At 38.2% G+C, this 24,231-nt stretch overlaps 4 protein-coding genes and 1 pseudogene across 4 annotated transcripts; 3 read left to right on the forward strand and 2 right to left on the reverse strand.

The window, feature by feature from the left end:
* Positions 1-2,364: 2,364 nt before the first annotated feature.
* Positions 2,365-3,123, forward strand: LOC137744360 (disease resistance protein RUN1-like). The gene has a single exon (XM_068484210.1). The coding sequence runs from the start codon at positions 2,365-2,367 to the stop codon at positions 3,121-3,123; it is 759 nt and encodes a 252-aa protein (XP_068340311.1).
* Positions 3,124-3,798: 675 nt separating this feature from the next.
* Positions 3,799-4,684, reverse strand: LOC137744436 (pentatricopeptide repeat-containing protein At1g31430-like). Its single transcript, XM_068484265.1, has 3 exons — positions 4,339-4,684; positions 4,144-4,173; positions 3,799-4,031 (listed from the first exon to the last, which is right to left on the reverse strand). Exons 1-3 carry the CDS (start codon positions 4,682-4,684, stop codon positions 3,799-3,801), a joined length of 609 nt encoding a protein of 202 aa, XP_068340366.1.
* A 1,164-nt stretch (positions 4,685-5,848) lies between these two features.
* Positions 5,849-7,557, forward strand: LOC137747726 (GDP-fucose transporter 1). The gene has a single exon (XM_068487886.1). It carries the CDS (start codon positions 6,331-6,333, stop codon positions 7,324-7,326), a length of 996 nt encoding a protein of 331 aa, XP_068343987.1. The 5' UTR covers positions 5,849-6,330; the 3' UTR covers positions 7,327-7,557.
* Positions 7,558-7,881: 324 nt separating this feature from the next.
* LOC137726441 (pentatricopeptide repeat-containing protein At1g08070, chloroplastic-like) lies at positions 7,882-9,999 on the reverse strand (annotated as a pseudogene).
* A 10,715-nt stretch (positions 10,000-20,714) lies between these two features.
* Positions 20,715-22,730, forward strand: LOC137744855 (protein SLENDER RICE1-LIKE 1-like). Its single transcript, XM_068484664.1, has one exon. It carries the CDS (start codon positions 20,925-20,927, stop codon positions 22,566-22,568), a length of 1,644 nt encoding a protein of 547 aa, XP_068340765.1. The 5' UTR covers positions 20,715-20,924; the 3' UTR covers positions 22,569-22,730.
* Positions 22,731-24,231: the final 1,501 nt, after the last annotated feature.

A 24,231-nucleotide genomic window follows, 5' to 3' on the forward strand; every position in this document is an offset into this window, starting at 1 on the left:
ACCTAAATCGATTAGTACAATGGTTTTATATCTAATTAACCCTAATACTAAACAAGTAGAAGATGAAACACCAATCCAGAAAAAGAAGAGAATAAAATCCCATGCGAAACCTCTAAATTCAAACTTGGTTGTCTTAGTTTGTACATGAAGATAATGTAATAGACTCTCTCTAATTTTGTGCTAGTTTTTTTTCCTCCTCCGTGCCTCTTTCCCTTACCCTTCGTAGAACCTCAGTTTTCCCATTAATCAACGATGACGTTACTAGCATGTGCCGTACACTCTGTTTTGTAGCACTAAGTACCGCCTAAAGTGGAGCTATAAGCTCATCAGTTGGGGTATAGTTTGTCCTTTTTCCGTTGAACGCCTTCTTTTCTCCAAAGGCAGTTTTCGCCCAATCTTCAATTTTAGCCATCCAGTATTCAGATTGTGTGGCGACAAGTGGCTTCGTGGGTTTTCCCTGAAAACTACCTTGCTTTTCTTCAAAAAGCAGCTCCGCTTTTCCACCTTTCTATTACCGTGTCGCTAGGGTTACATGATGACTTTTGTCTTTGATGACTAAATGTGCTTTGCTTTTAAGATGAGACTTGACTTGAGTATCTCACTTCATTTAATGATCACCGTTATAAAAAAAAATTTGATTAGGAGATTATTTAGTCATTAAAATATATAGTACAAATTATACTAAGTAATATATTCATAGTCAATTGTTGATTTATTTGATATTTTGGATAATTAAATGATTTTCGGTTTGATTTTTTTTTTTTTGTATGAGTGGTCTTCAAACAATTATTAAGAGATTGAATAATTTTGATCGTTGAGTTTATATGCTCAAGATTTACAAATGTAAGAATATGTGCATCCTTCAAGGGGATGCAAGTATTATCCTTTCATTAATCTCAAGAGTAACATTATACTTATCACATTTTTCATATCATATTGTATCATCTCTTTAATAGATGTATAACTCATCAATACATGTAGATCCGTCTTTATTAGAAAGGTAGTATAAATATAATATAAAAATGATAAAAGTAGTATTTTTGGGTAATGCTAAAGCTGATTTGGAATTGTGGTGTTTTTAAAAAAAAAATCACGTATTAAAAAATCTGAAGTATTAAATGTGTTTAGAAAAATACAAAAAATGTTACTAGCCGCTTAACTCCGACACTAGACTAGTTTAATGGTAATGCTGCTATCTATTTTATGCTTTTCCACATTCTGAAACATGTTAATGAATGGTTGTTAGGCAAATAGCACACAGGAAAAATAGCTTCATTGAAACATCAACATTTGCAAGATAAAATATGAGTAATGCTAAGGAGATAGGAGACTATCTATTTAAAATATATTTTATAAAAGTTTAATTATATTTAAACGCCTAAAATTTGAGTTTTATTTTTATTTTTTATTTTTTATTTTTATTATATCAAACATCTGTGCTTTTTAAGATTTTGAGTAAGACGCTTAGGTACATTAAGTTACATCAGTATTTTTTTTATTTATCAAATTATAAATTATGATTATAATTTTCAAAATTATGAGGAATCGTTGATATGGTATAAAAATGCCAAATGACTTTCAAGACGGAAGTTGTCCTATAGAAGGGCCTAACAAATTTGTAATTAGAATTAGAAGATCTCTTTTAATTGATTCTTAGGAGCGAATTTGTAATTGGAATTAGAAGATCTCTTTTAATTGATTCTTAAGAGCATAACATGAGTTATTCAGTATATTTTGATTTGATCAAATTCGTGGGCATCCCATAAAGAAGCACTTATGGTAGTAGAACTCATTTTTTAAGATATTTTAGAAGTTGTGAACTCCTTTTTAAGAGATAATCGTGGTCTTTCATTTTAAATACATGGTGCAAACAAAAGGAACCAAACAGATGGGCCCATGGTGCAAACAAAAGGAACCACAGATGGAGCAAACAAGAGGAACCAAACAGATGGACCAATTCAAGTAATTGAAGGCCCAATCGAAATGGAGCCACAAATCCAACACAACAGACTACAGTGTCTTTCTTCCAAATCTTCTCTGGTTCTATTTTTTTCACAAATCCTAAACCATAATCTCACCTTTATTGAAAGTCTAAGAAGTCAGGCAATATTATCACCCTCCATGTCGTTCATGTTTACTAATTGAGCGAAGTGATAGCTTCTAGTAATCCTTCATTGAGTTAATGCTGACTAATTAAGTTTTCAGGCATGAAGCAAAGTTTATTAGGAGAATTGTTGAAGAGAATATTAGGGAATTGCTTCCCAGCACAGATGAATTACACGTGGCCAAATACCCGGTTGGAATTGACTCTCGTGTCAACCAATTATAAGTGATCTTTCAAGTGGTGGACCAAATGATGTTAAAATGGTCGGAATTTGGGGGATGGGTGGATTGGGGAAAACAACTGTTTCCAAAGCCATTTATAGCAAAATTCATCATAGCTTCCAATTCAAATGCTTCCTTGAAGATGTTTGCCAACATGGTCTGCTCTGTTTGCAACAAAAATTTATTTCTGACATCTTACAACATGCCAAGTCTCAAATTATTAGTTGCGTTGCTGCAGGGATCACTGTTATAAGACAATACCTCCAACGTAGAAGGGTACTTGTCATTATTACCAGTGTAGATAAAGTGGAACAATTAAATGCAATAGTTGGAAATTGTGAATGGTTTGGTCCAGGAAGTATACTTATCATAACAACACGAGATGAGCATATACTAAATCAACTTAGAGTGAAAATGAGATATCCAGCTTGGGGAATGAATAAAGAAGAAGCTCTTGAGCTTTTCAGTTGGCATACATTTGAAAATAGTTGCCCTGATGAAGAATATCTGGAATTGTCAAAGAAGGTAGTTTCTTACTGTGGGGGTCTGCCGTTAGCACTCCAAGTTTTAGGCTCTTCTCCTATTGGCAGGCCAATAATAGAGTGGGAAAGCCATCTGGAGAAATTGAAAAGAATACCTGAAGGACAAATTATAGAAAAACTTAGAATAAGTTTTGAAGGGCTAGATGATACTCAAAAGACTATATTCGTTGATATACGTTTCTTTTTTGAAATCGGCCAGGTTGATGTGGAGAAGGATTATGTCACAAAAGTATTAGATGAATGTGGCTTATCTTAGGAATCAGTGTTCTCTGTGAACGGTGCCTTGTAACTGTTGAACGGGGCATGCTAATGATGCATGATTTGTTTCGAGATACGTGGAAAATAATCATTTCTGAAAAATCCCCCACTCAACCTGAAAGATGGAGTAGACTCTGGGACCCCGAAGCTATAACAGATGTGTTGACAAATAAATTTGTAAGTAGATTCCCAACGAAGTTTCATATTAATGCTCGCCAAATTATTTCCTAGTGCATGCTGCTGCCTATATCTTATAATTATTGTGTAGAAATAATATTAAATCGATTTCCAATGGTAACAATTGTTAGTATGCTGATTCATGTTTGTAAATAAATCATTTTTCACACGCAAATTACCCTTTTTATTACTCATCGTATATCCCACTAATCAATGACAAGTACTACAGATGGACCCAAATGAAATGTGCAGTTACAGACGATGGATGCAAAAATATAGAAATCAGGACTATAATCTCACTTGGAATCCTTTCTATCAACTCCTCTGCTTCGTCTAACAGTCCAGCATAGCCAAGAAGGTCGATCTGGCAACCATAGTGCTCTAACTTCGGCGCAATCTCTCATATATCTTTCTCATGGAGTTGAAGAACTCACGACCCTCATCTACCAACCCTCTGTGAACGCAAGCACTTAAGACAACAATGAAGGTGAAATCATCAGGCTTCATGCCAATCTGTACCATTTTCGAGAAGAACTCGATTGCTTTGCTTGTCTTGCCATTCATTGCAAGCCCACAAATGTTTGAAGTCCAAAGACCTGTCTATGCTCCCACATTTCGCATACATTTCTATAACTGCAGTACCAACAACTGCATCAGTTTTAGTGCTGTTACATTCGATATACCTGTGAATCCATTCCTCTTGCCCTAATGCTGCCAACCGAGCACAGCCTGTTAAGAGCAACCGCTGTAAATTTATCCCCTTCAACATTTTATTTTGCATCTCTTGGAATAGAGCCCCGCCTCGTTAAAATGGTATTATAATTTTATTGTACATACATACCCATCAAACACTTCTCTTGCCTCACCAAACCTACACAATTTACAGAGCCAGATACCATACTAGTACAACAGAACACGTTTTTACCGGCATTTCATAAAAAATTCTCCGTCCTTCATTCAAACAACCACATTTATGCATTTCCAGTTCTAATAGTAAATCCAAGTTCACTTCTAAAATATTCATGAATTTTTTTACCAAGCTCCAAATTTTTCAACGCTGTGCAAGCTGAAATGGTGCTTACAACCGTAGCTTCATCAGGCTTCTCGTTGCTCTCACATCGCATCCCCCGAAACACATCCAAAGCCTCCTCAAACCTCCTGCACCTAAGATACCTCGAGATTGTAACGTTCCAACAAAGCCTGTTTCTCTCAAGCATTTCATCAAACACCTGCTTAAAACTCTCAACCATGTCAATGAGCGAATTACACACATACGCATCAAACCCAATTCCAGTTTTTACCACAAACCCATGAACCTTCACCTTCCCGAACCTCTCCCAAAGCATCCAAAGGCTTTGAAAACAAATGGTTGTTTCCCGCATTGGAAAACTCGATGTGGGCAAGTCCTTTCTCTACTTCAAAGGTCCACTACATCATCTGATTAGACAAATACACATTCACATGGATCATCTAAGCGTGGCACGTGATAAATGTTTGTGTCCGAAAAATCATTATGCAAGTGCACAGTTTGATGGGTGCATTAAGATTATCTTCAACATTTGGGGATAAAACTTAAAAATATAAATCAGAAAATTTTAAGCCATAACTTATAAACTGCTTTTCTCCTCTAACCTTGATGATTTAAAATTTTAGTCCAAGATTATTAAATAATGATTTTAGCCTTTTTTTCCTTTGTAACTTTTTTTTAAAATAAAATTTATGTAGATTATCCTAATTTATTTATTAACATTTTAATATAAAAATATTTAAATATAAAGTTTGAAATTAAATTTATTATTTTAGACGTTAGATTTAATTTTGTGCCATCAAATTTTTTTTTTTTTACTATTAGATTTGATCTCATTTGATCGTAACCGTTAGATTATGAGTAAAAAATAAAAAAACATTTGAAACATGACAATTTGATAGGTTTAAAATAATTTAACCCAAGCTTAAATCCTGAGAAAAATCTAGCCCAAATATATATTTTCTCTCCAGGCTTATTTTAGCCTAATAAGAAGTACTAAATGCATTGACCAAAAAAATGAGAAGAACATGGAACATGGGCATCTTGGCTAAACATTTAATTTAATAAATTAGGGCGTGGCCTCACGTTCTCTTTGCATCACCTCTCATGGTGGAATCCAAACCTCCTTTTTTTCCTTATTCTTTATCATTTTTGTTGTAATTATTTTCCAAAACATAAAAAATAAAAAATAATTTTAATCGGTAAAAGAAAGAGAGAAAATTTTATCTAACGACATGTTTTGTTTTTCTTTTCATTTTGTCAATTTTTGGTGGGATATTATATTCACAATGGGAAGTGTTACTAGTATTTTAAAATTTTCGTTTTACACTTTTTATAAGTGTATCTTTCTTTCTTAATATAGAAAATTTGAAGTGTAGAATAAGATTTTTAAAGTGATAATAACAATTCTCTTCACAATTACATCACTAATCAATAAAATTACTCAAAATCTGCAGAGATTTTCAACAAATCAGAGCAGACTTTAAATAAATCTTACCCAATTAAATAGCCAAAAAGTCTTCAAAACGCCGCGTTCTCCCTGCCCCCGCATGAACCAAATCTCAACGCCGTAGAAATTTCAATGCTATTCCTCCACATCACCATTCTCTCTGCACTGCAACGCCGTAGAAATTTCACTTCGCTCCTCTGAGCTCGCCGGATCTCCCTCCTAGATCTCGGCCTCCGCCGCAACCCCTTCCTCCTCTTCGTTTCGTTTCAAAGATCCGAGCTTTTCTACATGTCGGTGATGTACAATTCTTCCATAACTCTACATTTTAATCGATTCAGTTGACGTTTAATGCATTAATTTCAAACGCAAATAGAAGATCGGCATAATCTTCAAAACCCATATCTCAGATTTCTCTATGAAGTGCTCACCTCTTCGATTTCATTCACTTGCCTCTGTTAGTGTAGCCTTTCACTGTACATATAGCTCTTGAAATTTTGAAATCTGCTTATTTTTTTGCTCTGAATTCGAATTGGGTATTTTAGTTAGTGACAATGTCTGCGATTAGAGTCGATTCCGCTAAGCCGTATTTCGCTACGAGCAGTCTTGTGATTGGGTATGCTCTCTGTTCTAGCTTGTTAGCTGTGATAAACAAGTTTGCCATTACCAAATTCAACTACCCTGGCCTTTTGACTGCATTGCAGTACCTTACATCTGCTTTGGGAGTTTGGGGTTTGGGAAAGTCTGGATTTTTGCACCACGATCCCTTCACATGGCAGACGGCCAAGAAGTTTTTGCCCGCTGCACTTGTGTTTTACCTTGCTATCTTTACCAACACCAATCTTCTTCGCCATGCGAATGTGGATACGTTTATAGTGTTTAGATCATGCACGCCCCTTTTGGTTGCGCTGGCGGATACTGCTTTTAGGAAGCAGCCAATCCCATCTAAGCTTACCTTTGTATCGTTGTTGATCATTTTGGGTGGAGCTGTTGGTTATGTGGCCACTGATTCGGGTTTTACTTTGACTGCTTATTCTTGGGCGTTTGCCTATTTGGTGACCATTACAACTGAGATGGTTTACATTAAGCATATGGTCACGAATCTCGGGTTGAACACTTGGGGTTTTGTGTTGTACAACAATCTTTTGTCACTAATGATGGCTCCACCGTTTTGGATTATTACTGGAGAGTATTCTGATGTGTTTGCTGCTTTGGGATCGAATGCTGCGAATTTCTTTGAACCTGGTGCACTTTTTGCGGTCTCATTGTCGTGTGTGTTTGGATTGCTCATCAGTTTCTTTGGGTTTGCAGCAAGGAAGGCAATCTCTGCTACCGCATTCACAGTGACTGGTGTTGTGAATAAGTTTCTTACAGTTGCCATCAATGTGCTAATTTGGGATAAGCATGCCAGTCCATTCGGTTTGCTCTGCCTCCTCTTAACAATCGTAGGGGGTGTTCTTTATCAGCAGTCTGTAACTGGAGTAAGCAGTGCTCCGTCACAGCGGGAAACGACAGTGTCTAAACAGCCTCTCAGTGAGGATGATGGGTGATGAATTTTCCAAAGAAAATCAAGGGAAGGCAGCCTCCGGTAAACTTGCTTCTAAATGAGAATTCCGTTCATACTTTGGCATTTTGTAGCTGCTGGTGAAGCTGCAGTGCATGTTTGAAATTTTAATTTTGGCATTAGTAAATTAGGAAATTTCTGTATTTGATCTCGACAATTAATAATTATGTTATTAGACTTTGACAATGCCGTAGTTTTTACCTCGGAATTATGTCGTGTCTAATTCGTTTCTGTTGACAATGAATTTTGTTTGCTTGGTAAAGTTAACGTGTCAAATCTTCATTTTCGATTTACACGAGACAATCTTCGTTTTCGATCTGCATTTTTCCTTTCTTTTGTGAAGATGCTTGAGAACGTGTATGCACAGACAATGGTATCATGTCTACGACACATCCACTCTATGAAGTTGTCTTACTAATAGTTTATAGATCCGCTGTTTGTGGAGGATCATGCTTTGATTAAAATAGACGCCAAAGCTTTGTGATTTCGTACGTTTGAGTGAACAAGAATATTGAAGTTTCTTAATATATTCGAATCTTTGTCACCAGAAATCATTACAAGAACAAGATCCATCCCTAAGACGATGACTGCAGTTTCTGTCCCGCTCGATTATTTCTCTATCGTAAGCTTTTGGGAGGAGCTTGGTTGCATTGTGGCAATCACTGCATACTCTCAGGTTTTTTACTACTCGTATTGTTGTCCTCGGTTTTGTGCTTATGAGCCCAAATGCGATTGCCAGCTTTTCGCTGTGGAGGCTGACTGCGGTCTCCTCTTCTTCATGTATATCCAACACCACCTCGGATTTCTCAGGAACATAACCATCTTTCTTCAACTGGATGATCATGTCTTCCAGCAAGTCACAGATGTTTGTAGATTGCGTGTGAGATGAATCACCCTTCACAAATTCATGGACAATACCGTCGACCTCAATCAGACAGCAACCTGGAGCTTTCTTTACAATTCTTTCCGCCATGAGTGCTCTAATTCTTTTCGCCTCGTCCCACTTTTTCATAGAGCTATGTAAGTTTCATAGAAGAACAAACGCTCCATCATCGTTCGGGTCAAGTTCTAAAAGCTGTTGAGCAACTCTTTCTGCAGCCTCAAGTTTGCCATGGACTTTGCAGGAACCAAGAAGCCCTCCCAAAACAGAACGGTCCAGTGGAATTTGCATCCTCCGAGTCAACTCTTCTGCTTCGGCAATTCGATCAGCTTCCCCTGAGATGTCAACCATACCACCATACTGTTCAATGGTAGGCTGAATGCCATACACTTCAGACATTGAGTTAAAATGCGAAATCCCTTCGTCTACTAATCCAGCATGACTACAAGCAGCCAATACCCCAACAAAGGTTATCGCATCTGGTTTCAACCCACTCTTCTGCATCTCATGGAAATGCTCCAAAGCCTTCTTCCCTTGTCCGCACAATGCCAAAACCGAAATCAAAGCTGTCCAAGTCATAACATCCTTCTTGGGTAGCTTTCGGAAAATTTCCCATGCATTCTCTATGCTCCCACATTTTGCATACATGTCAACTAAAGTCAATGTCCACCTTAATGTTCTCCTTTTCAATATATACATGCAACCACTTACCGAGCTCTAGAGCACCCAAATGGCTGCAAGCAAGCAATAAACTTTACCATCATTACCTCGTCCCCCTTTTCTCCTTTGAGCTGCATTTTATGAAAGAGTACAAACGCTTCATAGTAGTTATTATCCTCAACATGCCCATTGATCATGATGTTCCAACTGAACAAGTTCTTCTCCGGCATCTTGTCAAACAAATCTCGAGCAAGCTATACACATCGATACTTACAGTAAACATCCAAGAGAGCCGTACTAGCTTCAAATGGTTCCCGAAACCATACTAATCAATGTACCGGTGCTCCCTTTTTGCCATGTCTAAATCCCTCGCCCTTGCACACACAGTCAAAACATTAACCAAAGTGACCTCATTAAGATCCACATTTTCACATTCCATCCTACCAAACAATTTCAAAGCTTCAACTGGTCGATCCCATTTAGCATACGCGTCAATCATGGTTGCCCAAGAATCCACACTCTTCTCAGTCATTTTGTCGAACACCTTCTGAGCGGAGACAAAACACCCGCAATTCACATACATGTTCATCAAAGTGTTCTGAATGTATGAATCCGAAGCGAAACCGAGCTTCGTCGAGCGGCAATGCCAACTGTTTTCCCTCCTGCAAATCCCCGCACGACTTGAACAGAGAAGGGAATGTGGACCTGTCAGGCACCCAACCTTCCAAAATCATTTCTTGGTAGAAAAAAATGGCGTCCCGTTGAAAATCTTCAGCCACGGATAACCGAGTTACAAGTGGTGGGAATGGGAATTTGGGTTAGGACTCAACGGGCATAACGGAGGCTTCCGGACCCTTCCAGAGCCCAAAAGGCGACAACTTTGGCGGCGGTGAAGGCGTCGAAAAAGAGCCCGGTTCAGAGGAGTTGAGCGTGAATTTGCTTGAGCTCGGACACGGTGGAGCTTTTGTCTAGTAATGCGAGACAAGGGTGTGGTTCAATTGGGTTTTTGGTGACGATCGTGGCGGCGATGGCTGTGGCTGTGGTGGATTTGGTGTATAAGAGTGGGATGTCGGAATTGAAAGGCGGTCTAATTTGGTAGAGGGAAAGAGGAGCCACCATTGTTGCTGGCTGCTCTGTGACTGTGAAGCTGTGACAGTTATGTTAGTTATTAACGTCAGAAAAAAGCTTTATTTTTATTATTTAGCGTAGAATATCTTCACTGTGGATAATGCTATTTTTTGAAAAACAAATTGTGGTGACGGATGATCCGGGTATCTTAAGCTCCAGGAATTTTAACAGTTAGATAACGTTGATTCTTAATTAAAGATATAAAATAACTTGGATTTAACGGTTCAAAATTTCAGAATATATTACTACTTTGGAGCAACACTGAATTATCATCGTGGTGATTATTAACTGGTGGCACGACATGTCACTCATAAAGATAACATTAGTAATGGATATTTTTACCACCTGCAAAAGTAGTGATAAAAACACTTTAAATGCTTACAAGAATACAAGGTAAGTGTAGTATAGATGACTTTAGTAAGGTCGTTCTCTATAGGAATTGAAAGAATAATTTGTATCAAATCAAATCTTAATTAATTACTTAAAACAAAGTTTGAGAAAAAGTTGATTTTGTGATTTAAAATAATAAAAACGAATTTAATAGAAAATAATTAAATAAAGTGACAAAATAAAATAAGCTAAGAGAAAACGGTTTATGAAAATTAAATTGTAAAAGCCTAGGGTTCCGTTGTCACTTTAACAATTCTATGTAGTTTTTCCAATTACTTATGAATTACACATGCATATTTTGAAGGTTAGGTTTCCTAATATATGCCTACTTGAACCCCCAACATAGAGCGTATATCAAACATACAATCTGTATGTGGTATTCAGATCAAATCTAAACATGCATGACTAATTAAGATTTGTGAAACCTTTTGAAAAACGATACAACTCTTAAGATGTGGTATTCATCCTAAATAAACTTGCACATATTAATCACAATAAGCCTTCGTCAATTTCAGAGAGCTACCTCCGACCAAAATTGCATCAAATTACTTTTCTAAAGATCCTAATGGTAGGTAAGCATTAAGATAAGTAAATAGTTTAAATCGGTGATTAATAATTCAAACTTGCATGCATAATATCATAAGCAAATTGAAAATAAACTACATATTCTTACTAAGGCTCGTGACCTCACCCTAGCAAACGGAATTTAATTACTAGCAATCATACAACGAAATATTATTAAAAACAAGGATAGAACACCTTGAAAATAAACTTGAATCCAAATGCTCTCTAAAGTGTGTGTGTGTGTGTGTGTTTTCTCCCCTCTTCTCTAAAAAACCCTAATGACTAAAAAGCATTATTTATAATACTAGAAAATAAAACCCTACCTAGAAAAGGTCTTAGAATAAAACTAGGAAACCAAATAAATTAAAATAAATTAGGAAACATAATCCTAAATTGACTAGTAAAATTCGCTTAAAATCTGCATAGTCTCAAAACAGCCAATTTTCTGGATCTTCTGGGCCCCAAAACAGGCCCAAAACGGCTAGAATTAAAGCTTGAGATGTCTCTAACATAGTTGCAGAGGGCCTTGAACCCAAAAAACATCATCTTAGACGCCAAAAAGCCCAAAGAATCCCAAAACGTCAGTTTGACAGCGCTGCGCGCTGCTCCTTTATTTCATCACCATAAATAAACCGTTTCGTAGAAAATTATGAAACTTTGACACGATCAAGTAAACAGACTCACGAACATCCTCCAATTGGAATCACTTCAAAATTTATCCGTTTGACTATTTTTCATGAAATAACCAATAAATTAATACTAAGAATAGGATAATATATATAGTAAAATATCGACTCATAAATTAGTACTGGTGATAATGTTCATCCCTTTGCCTCGAAATCCAGCAGGCATTTTTTTGCCGTTAATTTGGTGACCAATCTCGAAATCAGCAGAGAATCTGCACAACTTTTTGTTTTTGGAATTTGATCGAGACTTGCAAGTTGGTTAAGCACTTGGGAACGATGATTAATCACCTAGTTTTTTTTACCAAGACTTGAAACTCAAAATCTCTCTTTGCTTGAAGCGCACTCGAACAGCACGAAACTTCCGAAAATCTGATATTTTTTCTTTACTTTGTGTTGCTCTGTTTTCTTTAATTTTCTCCACTTTAGCTAACCCTATGATGCCCAACATCATTACAGGAAAAAATGGATTCACCATGTCTAATCTTGTAGAGTTTTAGGAATATAATCTTGTAAGGTTTTTGGAGCATAATTTGGGCTACTCTACAAGGCCTAGTCCCTAACTTTCAAGGTGAAAGGGTTGATAGAACACGACTTCAACTACACAAACTTATCTCCACCAAAAATGTTGTTGTGACAGCATTTAAAGACCGTCACACATTGTCACACGTTTTAATTTCTTATGGTTTCTCATCTGCTCCACTGGCCTAACCCTTTGCCGATCCATATTCTATATATTGTACTGCCATATCCACCATTCAATACACTGTGGAAGGTGGTGTTGCAGTTGCTACATACCGATTACACTGAAACAGTTTCAGTATTATAGCATTGCCGAGCTCTCAGTCTGCAGAAAATGGTAAGGTTGGTTGGTCCTGCTTGGCTGGATTGAATGCTGAGGTCAGTAAGTAAATATTTGAGCCAAAATCTAAGTGATGTGCTTATTGTGCCGATGTTCACATGTATCTGTTGGACCAATTTGGTTCGAAAAAGGGGCGGTGTCAAGTGTCTTTCAATTATTAATTTTTATATATATTGCTTAGATAATCACAGATTCAGAACTCAGAATTTTTTTTTGAAGTACTGGTTCAAAGTGGATTCCAAAATTTTGAAGTGTTTTAGATGATCACAGATTCAGAAGTGTCTTAGTTGTTAATATAATAATGTATTCAAAGTGGATTATGTTATTAGTAAGTATAATTTTTGAGATGGGATGGGAATATAAGAAAGAGAGATTAAATTTGTAGGCAAAATTTTGTAAATTAAATTACATGAAAGTCGATGATTGGATTATTATTTTAAGTGTTGATTAACATGCTTATTTTTTTGTTGGTGACACATCACTTAATTTACAAAACAGGCATACCTTAATATATGAGATTCGTTAAGGTAACGCCCACTGGCGGATCCGCTAATGGGCGGGATGGGTGGACTGACCCTCCCAACTTTGGCAAACCTCCGTGGAAGATCTAAGTGCTGCTCTTTAAAGCTTAGAAGTGTCCTTGAGATGTGCCTTCCAACTGCTTGATGAAATGCCTCAATGAACATTCGGCAGGGCAAGGCATTGTGTGCAGCGCGCAGCTTCTTTGCTGCTGATATGCAGCAAAACTAGATCAATTTATATGTTCTCTCAGCAATAAGACATGACCACTTAAAAAAATAAAAAATTACTTAACCTTCTAGTCTAGACATATATAAACCCAAGTCTTTAACCATAATTTCTATCAATTCCAGCCCAAATTCTAGATCTTTAAAATTTCAATTTTCTTTTATTAATAATGAAGTTATAATACATTTTGAAAGTATGAAACCGCGTCATGGATAAACAATTGTAGTTTGTAATGTTATTTTATAGATTTTAGAATTATGATTTAATTATAATTACAAAACCTACGTGGCGCGCAGGCCGAGTAACTAGTAAGCTAACTACGTCCTTCGGTTGAATGCGGGGCGTGCCAACTCGTCGGCCGAGCTCGGCCGAGGAGTAAAATTTGTTGATGTCGCTTGGAGCGCGTCGTTGACTTCTGTATCTTGCGATTGCGACCGAGGAAGGAACGCTCTCGGTCTCTGAGTTCTACAGCCTGAAGACAAGGCTGCCAATTCTGCGGAGTTCAATAATCGTCGGAGCCCGATTCGGTCACCGTGATTATATTCGTGAGAGTATAAGCACGTCGAATCGAGACCAAGGTGTATGGGCACAGGTACTCGAACGTGATGTATGTCTTGATGGTAAACGTAGTTCGGCCGTCGGAATGCCGAACCCTGAAACCTACTTGCGAGTATCCAATCATAAAACCACTCGGCGTCCTGTACGCCGAGCAATGTGATTCGTAACACCTAACTATGCCGAGAAAGCTTAGCAAGGTGACCTCTGCCAACAAAGGTTCGAAAACCTTTCTCGACCGAGACTTGGATAGATAATCGGTCGACCTCGACGCAGTGCTGTTTATCCAAACTGAAGGTGCTTCTCGGTCGGCTGATTCTGCGGCAGCAGTGCTGTTTATCCAAACTGAAGGTGCTCGCCGGGCGCTTCCACAGTGCTGTTTATCCAAACTGAAGGTGTGTCGGCAGGAAAAGAAAAGGAAAAAATCTCAAGGTGTTTGAGAGGTTTTGCGCAGGGCAATTGTATGCTGATTGTGAAGGTCCTCTCTATGGTGTTCGCAGCCTTGTATTTATAGAAGCAGATGTGTGGTGCGGCTTCACTTGTGTAGAATTTGATTTTAATTCAAACTCAACAGCTAGAGTCTAGGTCAAAGACTTCTCAAGGTAAGCAACAACCTATCTTTTAGATATCATTTATCTTTAAACGATCCGCTGGATATAGCCAATATTAGGCTTAGATAATCCAATATATATTAAGAGATAATATTATGATTAAAACCACAATATTATTCCTTAATAATAATTGAAAATTATCTCAACCACTTTATCATCCAACGGTCTAGAACTTTACTCATCTAACGGCCTTGATTGTATGGGCCGATAGCGTAAATTTAGGTCCAAACAATTAATAATGAAGTTATAATACATTTTGAAAGTATGAAACCGCGTCATGGATAAACAATTGTAGTTTGTAATGTTATTTTATAGATTTTAGAATTATGATTTAATTTCTACGGCTATTTATTTGTCGAAGAAATATTTGTCAATTTTATACGTGGTCCCCCAAATAATTTTTTCTGGATCCACCACTAGTAACGCCACTTCGTAGTTAATAAATGATATATCGATAATCATATGAATAATATACCAACAATTAAGAAAGAGGATAAGATTCTTAAATTTGGAAGCCAAAATTTAAAACGCAGTAGTCTTTCACCATGTGTTGTAGGTCAAGAGGCGTGGGGAATTCCAAGGCCTAAGGCTTCATTTGACATAGATGATTGGATTGGAATGGATAAATAATTAATTTTAAGGTACGTTGAAAGAAAAAATAAATGAAAATTTTGTGACAACTTGGGAGGTAGGAGATGGATTACTAGGAGGATTAGAAGGGAGAAGTTTACTTCATGACTACTCCTTCCCTTTTGAAAAGGATTGGAACTGATAAGTTTCTTTCATAAATAACCTATCTCCTACTCTCTGATTTGTCGTATCCATTTGAATCCAATCGTACATAGCCGACGAACTCTTAAGTTTGGCTTTAACTCCACCCCGTTGGACAAGACAATTACGGTGTTAATAATTAACGTTAATGTCAGTTTAGCAAAGCTGATAAATGCGATATATACTAATAAGATGTAGTTATATACACAACTATTGATCTGGACAATCATGGTATCAATACTATCAACTTTAACGTAGTTTACCGCATGCACAAGGGGAAAGTATATATAAATATATATACATATATCTATGTATCTAAAAGTGTGATGTATGATTATGATATGCATGAGAGGATGCAATGTATAACGTGATAGTGTCAGCAAAAACAACGGAAACACACACTAGAGATGTCTGTCCCAAACACAACATGTTCTCACAGGATTTAATGCTCTGGTCCCAACAGACCCCAACCCCTCTCTCTCTCTCTCTCTCACTCTCTGAGACCGAGCATCTGCTGCGGTGTGTGAGAGAGAGAAAGTCTGATCACTGATAAGCAGCAGAGAGTCTGAGAGTCTCATTCCAGCACCGCAACCGCCACCCCTCCTCTCCTCGCCTTCTGAATGGCCAATGCCAGCGAAGGAGATATTCAAGTCCCCTTTTGATTCCCACAGTGACTCAGTCCCACCCGCGTCGGCATCTCATTCCCTCCCAATCAAAATCTGGGTCCTCCTACTGAGGATTCCTACGTCCTCGAGCATTACACTCGGTTTTCACTTAAATTCATGCTTTTTAGGGCTCTGTGATTGCTATCTGGACCCAAATTCCATTTTACCGACTGGACCACCTCCTTTAGGCTCTTACTTCTAATTCGGGAAATTCAGTTGTCCCCCTACACTTTTCTATATATTTATGTTCCCCAGTGGTCCATTTAGTGTATAGAAGGGTTCGATCAACCTCAAATTTTAGAGAGTGCATTTTGTCATATATAATCAACTGACTTAAGTATTATGAATTATATACAATTAACAAGTGATGAATAAGTCTAATCATGCATGTAAAACCAATTCTCACTTCCATTATATGAAAATGAAGGCTCGAGCTTGAATTTGAAAAGAGCAAAACATGTTGCTTTGACGAACTGATCTAATTTCTAACTCTGTAATCAAGTGTTGACAAATTCTAAACCCAAATAGTTAAGTTTAGTTAAACCCTTATTTGGGCTTGTGACATGATCCCAGATTCTCCATAATCTAACGGACCACCTAAACCCTAACTATACTAGGGAAAAAAAGCCTTTTACGTATTTCATGCAAATTATTGAATCATCGATCGAAAGATCAATGTCCAACTATCGACCTCTCTCTGTCCACCAATAATTGCCAATTTTCTTATACCTTTCGTTTTTGTGAGAGAGAACATACAAAATGTAATCTGTATTTATAATATATTCATACATACATGCATGGTATTTGTAGACTTTGATTATATATATATTATATTTGTACAGTGTTGCCTTGAGGGCCACAAAGCTCACAGGTCCTAAGAATTACTAAGAGACGCATGTCTAGAATTTGACTCGTTGAGCTTTTCAATGGCCATTGCATATTTGCATGAGCTTTATTGTCTTCGATCTCCATCTAACTTTTTGTTAATTTACACGAGCGTGCGCAGATCAGATATGTTGTACTCCACATTAAAAATGTTTTTGGACTAAATTAAGCACGTACGACCTACACTTACATAATAGTTATAAACTAAATCAGTTCCTTATTCAGTTATATACGAAGGAATCGATGTAGCTTTGAATTTATTCCAATCTTAACTCATTATCGTACATTTCCTTGCCATATATATATATTTAGTTTAACAGCCAGTTGTGGATCAAAATTGGATCTCCCTTGTCTTGATTATCATGTAATTAAAAAACCGTTTAATCTAATTATCCGTTCATATCACTTTAATCCACGATACATGGACTTATAATATGATTCGTATTAACAGCGACATCCATCAGTAAAATAAAACTAATTACAATGACACCTTCCAGTGTCTTCATAGGACATGTGTCTCAGTGACATGGAATATGCGGCAGTACAATATACAATGACAAAATAAACTATAGAAAAATATACTTGTCAATATTAGGGACGGTACCTATTACCTAACAAAATTGCATTCACTTTTTTTTTTTTTGGGTAAATCCAATAACTCCCATGAGGTTCTTCCATGGAGAGCAATTTGCACGGAGATAACGATTCTACATTTATTTGACATTCTGATTTAATAATTTAATGTCATGTGTACATAAATTTACACATAATACGTTATTCGATCAAAATATTACAATGATGATGATCAAGTTTTATGTAAGTCATCATCCTTTCATAGGCATGTACAATTTTTTAAACAACTGTAACGATCCTTTTACGTTTTAAAACATTATTTTAAAGTGATCGAGATTAATATAAATTGCTAAAAAAATCATATATAAGAGAGTATATATATTTAATAGAAAAATGAGTCAAATATTTAATGTGATCAACTACAAGTATGAAATGAAATGATCAACTTTGTAATTGTAGGGCTTTCGACATTAGATTATGAAATTTTTCTCAACTCTTGAAAAAATATTCAGATGATAAATTAATTTATTCATAGTATTATGAGAAGAGAGAGTACTTTCTTTCTCCTCTCACACCTAACTATTTTCAAGTGGCCCCCTTGATGGGTTCCACAGGTGGGAGCCAATCATATATGTAATTATGTGCACAAAAGAGCATTAGTGATCCTTAATTTTTGTATGATCTTGTGCTGGGGTGGAGGAAGAGCTTAAAGAGAAGGTTAGGGTTTTAATATTTAACTCAAACTGCTGTTGTCGGCATACCCAATAACTTGTGGAGATTAACAAATAATTCATTTTTTAAGCTCGATATTTCAAATAATTAACTATTGGTTAAAAGCGATTGCTAAGGGTTGAAAATCAAGTTGTGGATTTATTAAATCAACAACTAAAAGGATCAAATGCTAATATGGATTAATTATAAGCAAGTAGATAATGAAATGACCTATTTACATAGTGAATCATGATTCCTCTCATGCATTTAATATAGACCAAATTGTAAGATGAAATGGAAAACATAAAGTTTAGGGTCACGATCACACTACTGCATGGTGATAATCTTACACGCATTATATAATATCAATGACAACGACATGTCATGAACTGATCGTATAACTTATACTATGAGTGGATTGGTAATATCACTTAACATTTAAATAGTGACATTTATACTTAAAAACTTATCAATGAAGCGATCCAAACAATAATAACAACAACAACTGAACCGTATCCTACTAAATAGGGTTGATTGTATGAATACTAAAACGTCATTATGCTCAATTTTGCGTTAGGTCTTCCGTTAACTTCAAGTACTCCATACCTTTCTCTATCTCATTTGCCTTTCGTCTTCCTAAGTCTTCTCTATCCCTATTGGCTTGAGCCTCCATCTTCTTAGGTCTTCCTCTATTCCTTTTGCCTTGAGCCTTTGTCTTCCTCTATTTTTCTTTCTTCCTTTTTTTTTTTTTTTTTTTTTTTTCAATCTTCATCTACCTCTTTTGCTCTAACCCTATCAATGAAGTGACCCATTTGAAATATATGTATAATAAAGGGTCAAAATTACTCGAGGCATATTAGGCCATCTCCAACCAATGGCTGGCAAGAGGGCTCGGTTTAGCCCTCTGGCCCTCTAAGATTATCCAATATATTAATATTTTAATGAACAGTACATGGCCATATTTGCCTCCATCTCCAACCGAGGGTCAGGGGGCTCGTTTTAGCCCTGCCACAAAAAACCATCTCCAACCGAGGGCCAAAGGGTCATAGGGCCAAACATAATTTATTATTTAAAAACTACAACTTAAATTCAAAAAAACGGCTAAGTGACGTCAGCTAGCCGTTGGATTTGAATTTTTCTTTTGCTATAAATAGGGTGGATATTATGCTATAATTCACACAACTTTGAATTCAATCTATTTCAATTCAATCTCTTTCAATTCAAGTTTGCAATGAATTCCAACTTTGGATCCTCTTCGGATTCCAACTAGGGGTCCTCATCCAATTTCAAATTGGAAGCAAAATGGGCGCAAATGAGACGAGAAGATGAGGAGTGTGATGAAGAAGTTCAAGTAAGGCGTAACAAACAAAACATGGTAGCAGCCATGGCTACGGCCATGGTGTGTCAGCCAACTGAGGAACAACCTCAATGGGGTGGCTCTATTACTGGTCGCTCTTACAAACCACGAAACAGAGCGATGTCGCATGCCAATCTGATGAACAACTACTTCAACCCCAACTCGGTGTACACATAAGAGGATTTCAGACGTCGCTTCCGAATGAGGCATCATATCTTTGAGCATTTACTTCGTGATGTCCAGCAAGTCAATCCATACTTTCAACAGAAGCTAGACAGAGCAAGCCGCCCTGGTTTCTCACCTCATCAGAAGGTTACTGTTGCACTTCGAATGATGGCCTATGGCTCCCCAGCTGATTCGATGGATGAAACCCATGGTATGTCTGAGTCTACATGCCTTGATACTCTTCAATAATTGAAGAAAACGCAGTATTCATCTGTTGCAGAGTAATTTCAATGGAAGTGCAGATTTTCATAGCAGCAAACGTCGAAGCAGTTGACCCAGTCTCTTTATTTTGAGCCGGTAGATTTGGACACACTGTTGACTCCTGATGTCGATCACTATATGGATGTTCCCATACAATTTCTCCGTCATAGACTGATTGACTGTGCAGAGCAATTTTTCAATGTGATTGTTATACTATTATGCACACGGGGTATCTTTTTATTTGAACTACCCCTTAAATCTCTGAAGCATCACCTAGGTAGCTCGCAAATATTATAAAGAAATGTTTTACACACAATAACGTTTTAGGATTCATACAGTCGATTCCACTTGGTAAAATAAAGTTTAAAGGTTGTTGTTTTGCTTTACACACAACTTTTCTCCTCTTTTACACATCACAAGTTAACCGATAATATTTAAATTGAAGAAATCGAAAGAGAATTAAAGATTAAAAATAAGAAGAAGCAAGCATAAAAAAAAATTGATAGTGCAAAAATCATATTTAATATTATAATACGTAAATTTGTAACATTATGTAAATATTTGATGGCTGTCAACACGATCTTATTTATGTCTTCCATTCACTTGAAGATTCAACATTCAACATTCAAATTCGGAAAAACATGAATCAATGATATAAGAGAAGGACCAAAAATAAGCTCTGGCCCCTCTAAAGCATTATTGCCAAAGAGATTAGTAGATTACAGCTTACAACTAATCCAAAAAATATATAAAAATATAAAAAAGAAAACTTAATAAAATATATAGTGGAAGGAAAAAGAAAAAAGGAGAAAAGAAAAAAAAAAGCAGGAGAGCAGTATATTCACTATACTATCCAGTTGGTTGGTACTAGTGTACCACTGTAATATGTCAGCAGTCACCTCTCTCTCTCTCTCCTCTGCTCAGTATTTCATCCCTCTCTTTCCACTCGCTCACTTCCTCACTCTCACTCTCTCTCTGTACAATTTTCTCTCTCTAACTTCCTCATGGGAAGAAGAAGATTCATCAGCAAATCCCACAAACTCCAACCTCGTATCTGAATCCATATTTATCCTCACCCAACCACAAAATAAAAAACCCAATTCCAATTCATAATCTATGGGGCCGTACGGTTCCACCACCTGCTCCGGCGTCAGCAGCAGCGCCAGCTCCTCCTCCTCCTCCTCCGTCACCAAACCCCCCGCCGACATCGATGGCTGTTTGGCCGATGCCGGATACAAGGTCCGCTCCTCTGATCTGCGACACGTCGCCCAGCGCCTCGAGCGGCTTGAGACCGTCATGGTCAACTCCCCCGGCGACCTCTCCCACCTCGCCTCCGACGCCGTCCTCTACAACCCCTCCGACCTCGCCACCTGGGTCGACTCCCTCCTCACCGAGTTCAACCACCAGCCCCTCATCTCTCTCCCCTCAGATCTCGACTTCTCCGACGGCGCCGTCATCAATAATCCCGCCGCCCTCCCCCGCGAAACATGGACCGATAATTCCGCCGTCATCGCCGCCGCGCCGCAGCAGAACCACAACCAGCTCACCGTCGTCACCGCCATGGAAGAAGATTCGGGGATTAGGCTGGTCCACTTGCTTGTCACGTGCGCCGAATCCGTCCAGCGTGGCGACCTAGCATTGGCCGGCTCCCTGATCGAGAACATGCAGGCTCTGTTGACACGTGTCAACACCAGCTGTGGCATCGGGAAGGTCGCCGGGTACTTCATCGACGCCCTCAGCCGCCGAATCTTCTCGCCGCAGACCGTCGGCTCGGCTTCCGGCTCGGTTCACGAGAATGAGCTTCTCTACCACTACTTCTACGAGGCCTGCCCCTATCTCAAATTCGCGCACTTCACCGCCAATCAGGCCATCCTGGAAGCATTCGACGGTCACGATTGCGTCCACGTCATCGACTTCAACTTAATGCACGGCCTCCAATGGCCAGCCCTTATTCAGGCCCTAGCACTCCGCCCCGGTGGGCCCCCCCTGCTTCGGTTGACCGGCATTGGACCGCCGTCCCCGGACGGGCGCGACTCGCTGAGAGAAATCGGCCTCCGACTCGCCGAGTTGGCCCGGTCCGTCAACGTCGGCTTCGCTTTCCGCGGCGTGGCGGCTTCGAGGCTCGAGGACGTGAAGCCGTGGATGCTCCAGGTGAGTCCGAAGGAGGCGGTGGCGGTGAATTCTATCATGCAGCTGCACCGGCTGCTCGGATCCGATACGAACCGGAATTCCCCAATCGAGATGGTGCTGTCCTGGATCCGGAACCTCAACCCGAAGATCGTGGCGGTTGTGGAGCAGGAAGCGGACCATAACAAACCCGGTTTTCTGGACCGGTTCACGGAGGCGCTGTACTACTACTCGAACATGTTCGACTCGCTGGAGGCTTGCGCGATGCAGCCGGAGAAGGCTTTGGCGGAGATTTACATACAGAGGGAGATATGCAACGTTGTGTGCTGCGAAGGAGCGGCTCGAATCGAGAGGCACGAGCCACTGGACAAGTGGCGGACCCGGCTCGAGCAAGCCGGGTTCAGGCCGCTCCACTTGGGGTCGAATGCGTATAAGCAGGCGAGTATGCTTCTTACTCTCTTCTCGGCTGAAGGGTACCGCGTGGAGGAGAACCAAGGCTGCCTCACTCTCGGTTGGCACAACCGTCCTCTCATCGCGGCTTCGGGCTGGCAAGTGATGTCTATACCCGAAGCCACGACCAACCAACAAGCGGTTGGAATTATTAATCAGAATAATAATCCCAATCATATCTGAACTTCCACCTTAATTAGCTCGTTTTTGTTTTTTAATTTTACCATGAGTTTCTTGCTCTGTGTTCTACCTTAATGATCAAGAAAATGCTTATAATATGGTAAATCCTGCCGCAAATAATACCCACATTCAAGAATAACATATTTTGGGATGGCTTAAATTTCTTGTTCATCATTTTCTTATAAGCCGGTTTTTAGAGTCAAGGTGGTACTAATTAGCTATCTTAACACTCTTACAACCCAGTTTTTAGGGTTAAGTTATACTAATAAGCTCTTAAGAATTCCTATCAGAGTCTGAGTCTAGCAACCAACTAGGTCATTTCACGAAAGCGAAAACCTATAGATTCTTAATGACGAGTAAACTCACATTATCAGCGTTAAATTATCAGATTTGTGGAGTGACGAGAGAAGACACAGCCAGAGAGATCAATGAAGCTTTAGGAAAATTATGGTTTGGTAGCTTGTATGGTCAACGGGCAGTCAACGCAGGAAAAGGTGGCTGTGGGAAGGCAAGTGTCCCTTGTGTGTCCTTCAAGATTGATTTTGTGGGGAAAAAAAAATGATAAATAAATTGGAAAAGGAAACCAGAGTGGTTGCTGACGTCTACTAAGCTTATTCTGTGCTATCTAGGTCTAGGGTCTAGCCTCTCGACTGCTACCTGCGACCAAACACTAATAATTCTGCCTGCGTAGTACGTACGCGTGTTGGTGTGAATGTGACGGCCGATTACATAGAATTCAATCTGCATTTTTTTTAATCTATTTCCACCTAATTTCTTTATTAGTTTGTTAAATAGACAAGTTTTTTTTTTCCCTTAATTTTGATCATATTTTGTAATGTTCATTTAGCTCGGATGCAATACAAAAGTTGCATCAAAGTTGATCACCGGAGAAAGTTTACTCATATTATGCAGTATGCACTCAAAAAAATAGAACTGATACGCATTTAGGTTTTGTCAAACTGAACAAACCCTATAAATATATGCGAAATACATCAAGCGGTGTCATTTTCAAGGGTACTATTTGGGGATTTAACTCATTACCTAATATGTGGAAAAGGAGAAGACCAATTCTTTATGGGTATCTCCACATGAATGGAAATAGAATAGAGATGTTTACTTTACACTTACACATGCGAAACTTAAAGGAAGTAACCACAATCACAAGTGGAATTCTCGATGCCATTTTCCCATCATTGATGGAGATGTGATCGATGCCCATCAAAAAAGTGAAAAAGCAAAGAGACAATGAGGTGGATGAGTTAAGTACAGTGGTATCTCATGTTATCTCAAGTAGATATCATTTTCTTCATTGACAGTGTTCATCAAATTTGAACTCAAGATATTTTTTTTATGAAAAAAAATTGGTGTCTTTAAAACTAAACTAAATAACAATTGATTTATTAGTCACTCAGCCATCCTATTGAAATGAGGAGAAATAGAAATGGTGGGGGCAATGGATAGGGATGTGCCAAATGCCTATAAATTGTCAAAAGTGAGTGATAAAAAAAATAAAAAAATAAATAAAAAATAAATAAAATAAAAAAAGAAAAAGAAAAAGAGAAAGGTGGATACATGAGTTGAGAGTAAAGTGGCTTCTCAAATTATCCGACGAATAGGTTTCAATTTTACAATAACAGTTGTTCACTAGATTTAAACTCAAGATCTC

This window comes from Pyrus communis, chromosome 1 (genome assembly GCF_963583255.1).
Source record: "Pyrus communis chromosome 1, drPyrComm1.1, whole genome shotgun sequence".
Lineage (NCBI taxonomy): Eukaryota > Viridiplantae > Streptophyta > Magnoliopsida > Rosales > Rosaceae > Pyrus > Pyrus communis.